General features: G+C 45.2%; 1 protein-coding gene across 1 annotated transcript in view; it reads left to right on the top strand.

The window, feature by feature from the left end:
• LOC116359258 (uncharacterized) overlaps nucleotides 1-9,158 on the top strand; it is a 91,790-nt gene extending 82,632 nt beyond the window's left edge. The window contains exon 8 of the mRNA XM_031811823.1: nucleotides 8,926-9,158. Coding sequence (XP_031667683.1) covers nucleotides 8,926-9,102 — 177 coding nt within the window. The 3' untranslated portion in view covers nucleotides 9,103-9,158. The remainder of the gene's footprint in view (nucleotides 1-8,925) is intronic.
• The last annotated feature ends 1,678 nt before the right edge of the window (nucleotides 9,159-10,836 follow it).

Genomic DNA, 10,836 nt, shown 5'->3' with positions numbered 1-10,836 from the left:
CTACATAGTGCACTACTTTTGACCAGAGCCTTATGGACCTTGGTTAAAAGTAGTGCTCTATATAGGAAATATGCTTTCATTTGGGACGTCGCTGCGTTTCTATGTTATTGGAGGAACTGACGATACCAGTAGAATCTCTATTTCCATATGTCTCTGTAGCTCAGTGATGTACAGGAGACTTCCAGCCGTCATCTCTCTGACGAGATGGTATGTAACTATCTCACTGAGCAGAAGTCATCTGTTTCTGCACAGAGAGACGTCTGTAATAACGGAACTAGTTCTACTGACAGTTAATGATAGAGCTGTAATGTTGTTGGATAGAGACTTACTGTAATGTTGTTGGATAGAGACTTACTGTAATGTTGTTGTATAGAGACCCACTGTAATGTTGTTGGATAGAGACTACTGTAATGTTGTTGGATAGAGACTTACTGTAATGTTGTTGGATAGAGACTTACTGTAATGTTGTTGTATAGAGACCTACTGTAATGTTGTTGTATAGAGACTTACTGTAATGTTGTTGTATAGAGACCTACTGTAATGTTGTTGGGATAGAGACCTACTGTAATGTTGTTGGATAGAGACTTACTGTAATGTTGTTGGATAGAGACCTACTGTAATGTTGTTGGATAGAGACTTACTGTAATGTTGTTGGATAGAGACTTACTGTAATGTTGTTGGATAGAGACTTACTGTAATGTTGTTGGATAGAGACTTACTGTAATGTTGTTGGATAGAGACCTACTGTATTGTTGTTGGATAGAGACCTAATGTAATGTTGTTGGATAGAGACTTACTGTAATGTTGTTGGATAGAGACTTACTGTAATGTTGTTGGATAGAGACTTACTGTAATGTTGTTGGATAGAGACGTACTGTAATGTTGTTGGATAGAGACTTACTGTAATGTTGTTGGATAGAGACCTAATGTAATGTTGTTGGATAGAGACTTACTGTAATGTGTTGGATAGAGACCTACTGTAATGTTGTTGGATAGAGACCTACTGTAATGTTGTTGGATAGAGACTTACTGTAATGTTGTTGGATAGAGACCTAATGTAATGTTGTTGGATAGAGACCTACTGTAATGTTGTTGGATAGATACTTACTGTAATGTTGTTCTATAGAGACTTACTGTGATGTTGTTGTATAGAGACTTACTGTAGTGTTGTTTTATAGAGACTTACTGTAATGTTGTTGTATAGAGGACTTACTGTAATGTTTTTGGATAGATACACTGACTGACTGACTGAGTGAGTGAGATGGGCTAAATGACTGACTAATTGATAACAGCACTGGGCATTGAATCCGTCCAGTCATAACTAGAGTACACTAACAGTAGTACACCTTCCTCTGTCTGTCTGTCTGTCTCTCTGTCTCTGTCTCTGTCTCTCTCTCTCTCTTTCTGTCTCTGTCTCTCTCTGTCTCTCTCTCGCTCGCTCGCTCTCTGGTCCCCCCAGGCTTGTTTTGTGGGTCACTGTACTGACGCTGTAAATATCTCAGTTCTCTTTTGTATTCACACTTCCTTTGAATGAGGACTCAACTCTTTTGCCAGTTCACATCAACTATTTTGTTGTCCGAGTCCCTCTTTGTATTGACACACTATGTTTAGGAAAGAACCAAGACTTTTCTCTGGGTTTTTTACAAAGTTGCAGGACAAGCCATTACATCCGAATGTGTTATCGGACAGCTAGAAATAACTAGTTACATTTTCGAAGATAATAGATTGCGTTAGTTAAAAAATGAGACATAATCTACTATTTATTTGTAAAGGAGAATAACTGCAGACTAATTAAACCACTGGGTATTGACATTATGTGAAAACATTGTTGATTCAACCAATGGGAAGGCTGTAATATACATATATATTAGGCTACTGTCTCTTTAAGAACTAGAATATATTTAGTTCCCTATGTAGGAATTCTCACCAAATATGTTGTCTTTTCACACTATAGTAAACAATTAATTAGAACTAAAAACTCCACACATATTTTTTCATTTCTGTGTATCCTTGACAGTCCGCTAGTCAATATAAAAAAACACGTTTTTGAATATTGAGAGAGAGAAAGAGAGAGAGGTAGAGAAAGATAGATGTAGAGAGAGAGGTAGAGAGAAAGAGAGAGAGGTAGAGAAAGATAGATGTAGAGAGAGAGGTAGAGAGAAAGAGAGAGAGGTAGAGAAAGATAGATGTAGAGAGAGAGGTAGAGAGAAAGAGAGAGAGGTAGAGAAAGATAGATGTAGAGAGAGAGGTAGAGAGAAAGAGAGAGAGGTAGAGAAAGATAGATGTAGAGAGAGAAAGCGAGAGGTAGAGAGAGAGAGCGAGAAGTAGAGAGAGAGGTAGAGAGAAAGAGAGAGAGAGAGGTACAGAGAGAGTGAGAGAGAGATAGATAGAGAGAGAGTTGGGAGAGAGAGAGAAATAGAAAGAGAGATGTAGAGAGAGGTAGAGAGAGCGAGAAGTAGAGAGAGACAGAGGTAGAGTGAGAAAGAGAGAGAGCGACAGAGAAAGAGAGAGTTGGGAAAGAGAGGGACAGAGAGAAAGAGAGAGAGAAAGAGGTAGAAAAGTGAGATCGAGAGCGGGAGAGAGAGAGAAAAAAATAATTTGCTTTTTACTAAATTTGCGTACGACAGACCACGTATTCACCCTGCACACCCTAATTAGTTTTTCACTCAAATGAAAAGGAAAGTGGTTTTGGGGTAAAAAGATACGACATTATAAAATCCATGTACACAAACAACAAGTGAGGTTAAAATTGGCAAAAAAACACACATTTCTTTCCACAGGGCCGTGGGGTGAGACAGGGATGCAGCTTAAGCCCCACCCTCTTCAACATATATATCAACAAATTGGCGCGGGCACAAGAAAAGTCTGCATTTGACCCTACTAGAATCCGAAGTCAAATGTCTACTATTTGCAGATGATCTGGTGCTTCTGTCACCAACCAAGGAGGGCCTACAGCAGCATCTAGATCTTCTGCACAGATTCTGTCAGACCTGGGTCCTGACAGTAAATCTCAGTAAGACCAAAATAATGGTGTTCCAAAAAGGTCCAGTCGCCAGGACCACAAATACAAATTCCATCTAGACACTGTTGCCCTAGAGCACACAAAAAAACGACACATACCTTGGCCTAAACATCAGCGCCACAGGTAACTTCCACAAAGCTGTGAACGATCTGGGAGACAAGGCAAGAAGTGCTTTCTATGTCATCAAAAGGAACATAAAGTTCGACATACCAATTAGGATCTGGCTAAAAATACTTGAATCAGTCATAGAGCCCATTGCCCTTTATGGTTGTGAGGTCTGGGGTCCGCTCACCAACCAAGACTTCACAAAATGGGACAAACACCAAATTGAGACTCTGCATGCAGAATTCTGCAGAAATATCCTCCGTGTACAACGTAGAACACCAAATAATGGTGAGCAGAATACCCACTAATGATCACAAACACACCCCACAGAGCCCCAGGACAGCAGCACAATTAGACCCAACCAAATCATGAGAAAACAAAAAGATAATTACTTGACACATTGGAAAGAATTAACAAAAAAACAGAGCAAACTAGAATGCTATTTGGCCCTAAACAGAGAGTACACAGTGGCAGAATACCTGACCACTGTGACTGACCCTACACAGAGAGTACACAGCGGCAGAATACCTGACCACTGTGACTGGCCCTAAACAGAGAGTACACAGCAGCAGAATACCTGACCACTGTGACTGGCCCTAAACAGAGAGTACACAGTGGCAGAATACCTGACCACTGTGACTGGCCCTAAACAGAGAGTACACAGCAGCAGAATACCTGACCACTGTGACTGACCCTAAACAGAGAGTACACAGCAGCAGAATACCTGACCACTGTGACTGACCCTAAACAGAGAGTACACAGTGGCAGAATACCTGACCACTGTGACTGACCCTAAACAGAGAGTACACAGTGGCAGAATACCTGACCATTGTGACTGACCCTAAACAGAGAGTACACAGTGGCAGAATACCTGACCACTGTGACTGACCCTAAACAGAGAGTACACAGTAGCAGAATACCTGACCACTGTGACTGACCCTACACAGAGAGACACAGTGGCAGAATACCTGACCACTGTGACTGACCCCTAAACAGAGAGACACAGTGGCAGAATACCTGACCACTGTGACTGACCCTACACAGAGAGTACACAGTGGCAGAATACCTGACCACTGTGACTGACCCTACACAGAGAGTACACAGTGGCAGAATACCTGACCACTGTGACTGACCCTACACAGAGAGTACACAGTGGCAGAATACCTGACCACTGTGACTGACCCTAAACAGAGAGTACACAGCGGCAGAATACCTGACCACTGTGACTGACCCTAAACAGAGAGTACACAGCGGCAGAATACCTGACCACTGTGACTGACCCTAAACAGAGAGTACACAGCAGCAGAATACCTGACCACTGTGACTGACCCTAAACAGAGAGTACACAGCAGCAGAATACCTGACCACTGTGACTGACCCTAAATTAAGGAAAGCTTTGACTATGTACAGACTCAGTGAGCATAGCCTTGCTATTGAGAAAGGCCGCCGTAGACAGACATGGCTCTCAAGAGAAGACAGGCTATGTGCACACTACCCACAAAATGAGGTGGAAACTGAGCTGCACTTCCTAACCTCCTGCCCAATGTATGACCATATTAGAGACACAAATTTCCCTCAGATTACACAGATCCACAAATAATTCGAAACAAACCCAATTGTGATAAACTCCCATATCTACTGGGTGAAATTCCACAGTGTGCCATCACAGCAGCAAGATTTGTGACCTGTTGACACGAGAAAAGGGCAACCAGTGAAGAACAAACACCATTGTAAATACAACCCATATTTATGCTTATTTATTTTCCCTTGTGTACTTTAACCATTTGAACATTGTTACAACACTGTATATATATATATATATAATATATAATATGACATTTGTAATGTCTTTATTGTTTTGAAACTTCTGTATGTGTAATGTTTACTGTAAATTTTTTATGGTTTATTTCACTTTTGTTTATTATCTACCTCACTTGCTTTGGCAATGTTAACACATGTTTCCCATGCTAATAAAGCCCCTTGAATTGAATTGAATTGAATTGAGAGAGCGAGAGAGAGAGGGAGAGGGAAGAGAGAGAGAGAGAGAGAGAGAGAGATGGAGAGGGGAGATAGAGATGGAGAGATCTCAATGTTTTGCTTGGAAATAAATAACCTTTGTCTTCAGAGAGAGAGAGAGAGAGAGAGAGAGAGAGAGAGAGAGAGGGAGACAGAGAGAGAGAGAGACAGAGAGAGAGAGAGAGAGAGAGAGAGAGAGAGACAGAGAGAGAGAGAGACAGAGAGAGAGAGAGAGAGAGAGGCCTCTGTAGGTATGTCACATGACTGACTCCATTTCTCCACTCGTCTGTTGACACTGAACATGAACATGAGAGGAAAAACAGTCCTGAGAGAGATGGAAGAGAAATGGAAAGAGAGATGGAAGATGGAAAGGAGAGATGGAAAGAGAGACGGAAGAGAGATGGAAAGAGACGGAAAGAGGATCGGAAAGAGAGAGGAAAGAGAGATGGAAAGAGAGATGGAAAGAGAGATGGAAGAGAGAGGAAAAATATAGAGGAAAAATAGAGAAAAGAGAGAGTGTGTGAGAGAGAGAACTAGAGAAAGAGAGCGGGAGAGAGCAAGGCTTTTCCATCTCCCAGAATGCTTTGGGCCTCGTACTTCCATGCTACTTCCTAACATTATGCATTAGGAACAATATAGCAGTCTAAAATGACCTGCTGCTGAAGAAACCAAATGCATTTGCTGCCTTAAAGTTCCCTGAGGATAGTGGGGGGAGACAGGGGGAGACCTGGGAGGCAGGGGGGAGGCGGGGAGGAAGAGGGAGGCTGGGGGAGGAAGGGGAGTGAGCATGGAGTAAATCTGGATCATGTGCTAAGCTTTCAGGAATGGTTTTCCTGAACAAGCCATGAATAACAGGTAGTCACACTAGTCACCCTGTGGGTGCAGTTACCCACGCATTACGGACATTCTCTAGGTATTGAAGAGAAACCTACATTTTTGGAGCGCTTGTGTGTTGTGTGTGTGTGTGTGTGTGTGTTTTGTGTGTTTTGTGTGTGTGTGTGTTTTGTGTGTGTGTGCTGTGTTATGTTGTCCCAGCCCCCCCCCAAAGTCTATAGACCCCAGTACTGTGAACCCTGTCCTCTAACCCTCTGTTATGTTGTTGCCCCCCCCCCCCCCCCAGAGTCTATAGACCCCAGTACTGTAACCCTGTCCTCTAACCCTCTGTTATGTTGTTGTTGCCCCCCCCCCAGAGTCTATAGACCCCAGTACTGTAACCCTGTCCTCTAACCCTCTGTCATGCCCCCCCCCCCCCAGAGTCTATAGACCTCAGTACTGTAACCCTGTCCTCTAACCCTCTGTCATGCCCCCCCCCCCCCCCAGAGTCTATAGACCCCCAGTACTGTAACCCAGTCCTCTAACCCTCTGTTATGTTGTTGCCCCCCCCCCCCCCAGAGTCTATAGACCCCAGTACTATAACCCTGTCCTCTAACCCTCTGTCATGTCCCCCCCCAGAGTCTATAGACCCCAGTACTATAACCCTGTCCTCTAACCCTCTGTCATGTCCCCCCCCCAGAGTCTATAGACCCCATTACTATAACCCTTCCTCTAACCCTCTGTCATGTCCCCCCCCGAGTCTATAGACCCCAGTACTGTAACCCTGTCCTCTAACCCTCTGTCATGCCCCCCCCCCAGAGTCTATAGACCCCAGTACTGTAACCCTGTCCTCTAACCCTCTGTCATGTCCCCCCCCCCCCCCCAGAGTCTATAGACCCCCAGTACTGTAACCCTGTCCTCTAACCCTCTGTTATACTGTCCAGCCCCAGCAGGCCCCTCCCACCCCAGAGTCTATAGACCCCCAGTACTATAACCCTGTCCTCTAACCCTCTGTTATGTTGTCCCCCCCCCCAGAGTCTATAGACCCCCAGTACTATAACCCTGTCTCTAACCCTCTGTTATGTTGTTGTCCCCCCCCCAGAGTCTATAGAGCCCAGTACTATAACCCTGTCCTCTAACCCCTCTGTTATGTTGTTGCCCCCCCCCCCCCCCCAGAGTCTATAGACCCCAGTACTATAACCCTGTCCTCTAACCCTCTGTCATGTCCCCCCCCAGAGTCTATAGACCCCAGTACTATAACCCCTGTCCTCTAACCCTCTGTCATGTCCCCCCCCAGAGTCTATAGACCCCAGTACTATAACCCTGTCCTCTAACCCTCTGTCATGTCCCCCCCCCAGAGTCTATAGACCCCCAGTACTATAACCCTGTCCTCTAACCCTCTGTCATGTCCCCCCCCCAGAGTCTATAGACCCCATTACTATAAACCCTTCCTCTAACCCTCTGTCATGTCCCCCCCCAGAGTCTATAGACCCCAGTACTGTAACCCCTGTCCTCTAACCCTCTGTCAGCCCCCCCCCCAGAGTCTATAGACCCCAGTACTGTAACCCTGTCCTCTAACCCTCTGTCATGTCCCCCCCCCCAGAGTCTATAGACCCCAGTACTGTAACCCTGTCCTCTAACCCTCTGTTATACTGTCCAGCCCCAGCAGGCCCCTCCCACCCCAGAGTCTATAGACCCCAGTACTATAACCCTGTCCTCTAACCCTCTGTTATGTTGTCCCCCCCCCCAGAGTCTATAGACCCCAGTACTATAACCCTGTCTTCTAACCCTCTGTTATGTTGTTGTCCCCCCCCCCCAGAGTCTATAGAGCCCAGTACTATAACCCTGTCCTCTAACCCTCTGTTATGTTGTTGCCCCCCCCCCCCAGAGTCTATAGACCCCAGTACTATAACCCTGTCCTCTAACCCTCTGTCATGTCCCCCCCCAGAGTCTATAGACCCCAGTACTATAACCCTGTCCTCTAACCCTCTGTCATGTCCCCCCCCAGAGTCTATAGACCCCAGTACTATAACCCTGTCCTCTAACCCTCTGTCATGTCCCCCCCCAGAGTCTATAGGCCCCAGTACTGTAACCCTGTCCTCTAACCCTCTGTCATGCCCCCCCCCCCCAGAGTCTATAGACCCCAGTACTGTAACCCTGTCCTCTAACCCTCTGTCATGTCCCCCCCCCAGAGTCTATAGACCCCAGTACTGTAACCCTGTCCTCTAACCCTCTGTTATACTGTCCAGCCCCAGCAGGCCCCTCCCACCCCAGAGTCTATAGACCCCAGTACTATAACCCTGTCCTCTAACCCTCTGTTATGTTGTCCCCCCCCCAGAGTCTATAGACCCCAGTACTATAACCCTGTCCTCTAACCCTCTGTTATGTTGTTGTCCCCCCCCCCAGAGTCTATAGACCCCAGTACTGTAACCCTGTCCTCTAACCCTCTGTTATGTGTTGTTGTCCCCCCCAGAGTCTATAGACCCCAGTACTGTAACCCTGTCCTCTAACCCTCTGTTATGTTGTTGTCCCCCCCCAGAGTCTATAGACCCCCCAGAGTCTATAGACCCCAGTACTGTAACCCTGTCCTCTAACCCTCTGTTATGTTGTCCCCCCCCCCAGAGTCTATAGACCCCAGTACTGTAACCCTGTCCTCTAACCCTCTGTTATGTTGTTGTCCCCCCCCCCAGAGTATATAGACCCCCAGTACTGTAACCCTGTCCTCTAACCCTCTGTTATGTTGTCCTAGCCCCAGCAGGCCCCTCCCACCCCAGAGTCTATAGTCCCCAGTACTGTAACCCTGTCCTCTAACCCTCTGTTATGTTGTCCCCCCCCCCCCAGAGTCTATAGACCCCAGTACTGTAACCCTGTCCTCTAACCCTCTGATATGTTGTTGTCCCCCCCCCAGAGTCTATAGACCCCAGTACTGTAACCCTGTCCTCTAACCCTCTGTTATGTTGTTGTCCTAGCCCCAGCAGGCCCCTCCCACCCCAGAGTCTATAGACCCCAGTGAAGAGATGACAGACACAGAGGACAACGAGGAAGAGGACCTGGGAGTCAGAGAGGACCAACGGAACATTATCCTTCACCTGCTGTCACAGCTCAAACTGGGCATGGACCTCACACGGGTAAGAACTAACACCTGACCAATACCGATCTACTGGGTAGACCCCTTTCTGTGTTTACAACCATTGACTTACAGTGAAATGCTTACAATGCAGTAAAACAAATAAAAGAAATAAAAGTAACATGTAATTAAAGAGCAGCAGTAAAATAACAATAGTGAGGCTACAGTGCCTTGCGAAAGTATTCGGCCCCTTTGAACTTTGCGACCTTTTGCCACATTTCAGGCTTCAAACATAAAGATATAAAACTGTATTTTTTTGTGAAGAATCAATAACAAGTGGGACACAATCATGAATTGGAACGACATTTATTGGATATTTCAAACTTTTTTAACAAATCAAAACTAAAAAATTGGGCGTGCTAAATTATTCAGCCCCCTTAAGTTAATACTTTGTAGCGCCGCCTTTTGCTGCGATTACAGCTGTAAGTCGCTTGGGGTATGTCTCTATCCATTCCTCCTTGCAAAACAGCTCGAGCTCAGTGAGGTTGGATGGAGAGCATTTTTGAACAGCAGTTTTCAGTTCTTTCCACAGATTCTCGATTGGATTCAGGTCTGGACTTTGACTTGGCCATTCTAACACCTGGATATGTTTATTTTTGAACCATTCCATTGTAGATTTTGCTTTATGTTTTGGATCATTGTCTTGTTGGAAGACAAATCTCTGTCCCAGTCTCAGGTTTTGCAGACTCCATCAGGTTTTCTTCCTGAATGGTCCTGTATTTGGCTCCATCCATCTTCCCATCAATTTTAACCATCTTCCCTGTCCCTGCTGAAGAAAAGCAGGCCCAAACCATGATGCTGCCACCACCATGTTTGACAGTGGGGATGTTGTGTTCAGGGTGATGAGCTGTGTTGCTTTTACGCCAAACATAACATTTTGCATTGTTGCCAAAAAGTTCAATTTTGGTTTCATCTGACCAGAGCACCTTCTTCCACATGTTTGGTGTGTCTCCCAGGTGGCTTGTGGCAAACTTTAAACAACACTTTTATGGATATCTTTAAGAAATGGCTTTCTTCTTGCCACTCTTCCATAAAGGCCAGATTTGTGCAATATACGACTGATTGTTGTCCTATGGACAGAGTCTCCCACCTCAGCTGTAGATCTCTGCAGTTCATCCAGAGTGATCATGGGCCTCTTGGCTGCATCTCTGATCAGTCTTCTCCTTGTATGAGATGAAAGTTTAGAGGGACGGCCAGGTCTTGGTAGATTTGCAGTGGTCTGATACTCCTTCCATTTCAATATTATCGCTTGCACAGTGCTCCTTGGGATGTTTAAAGCTTGGGAAATCTTTTTGTATCCAAATCCGGCTTTAAACTTCTTCACAACAGTATCTCGGACCTGCCTGGTGTGTTCCTTGTTCTTCATGATGCTCTCTGCGCTTTTAAACGGACCTCTGAGACTATCACAGTGCAGGTGCATTTATACGGAGACTTGATTACACACAGGTGGATTGTATTTATCATCATTAGTCATTTAGGTCAACATTGGATCATTCAGAGATCCTCACTGAACTTCTGGAGAGAGTTTGCTGCACTGAAAGTAAAGGGGCTGAATAATTTTGCATGCCCAAGTTTTTGAATTGTTAAAAAAGTTTGAAATATCCAATAAATGTCGTTCCACTTCATGATTGTGTCCCACTTGTTGTTGATTCTTCACAAAAAAATACAGTTTTATATCTTTATGTTTGAAGCCTGAAATGTGGCAAAAGGTCGCAAAGTTCAAGGGGGGCCAAATACTTTCGCAAGGCATTGT

This window comes from Oncorhynchus kisutch, unplaced genomic scaffold (assembly GCF_002021735.2).
Source record: "Oncorhynchus kisutch isolate 150728-3 unplaced genomic scaffold, Okis_V2 Okis02a-Okis13b_hom, whole genome shotgun sequence".
Taxonomy (NCBI): domain Eukaryota; kingdom Metazoa; phylum Chordata; class Actinopteri; order Salmoniformes; family Salmonidae; genus Oncorhynchus; species Oncorhynchus kisutch.
Note: the sequence above shows the minus strand (reverse complement) of the source record. Positions and strands in the feature narration are given on the sequence as shown.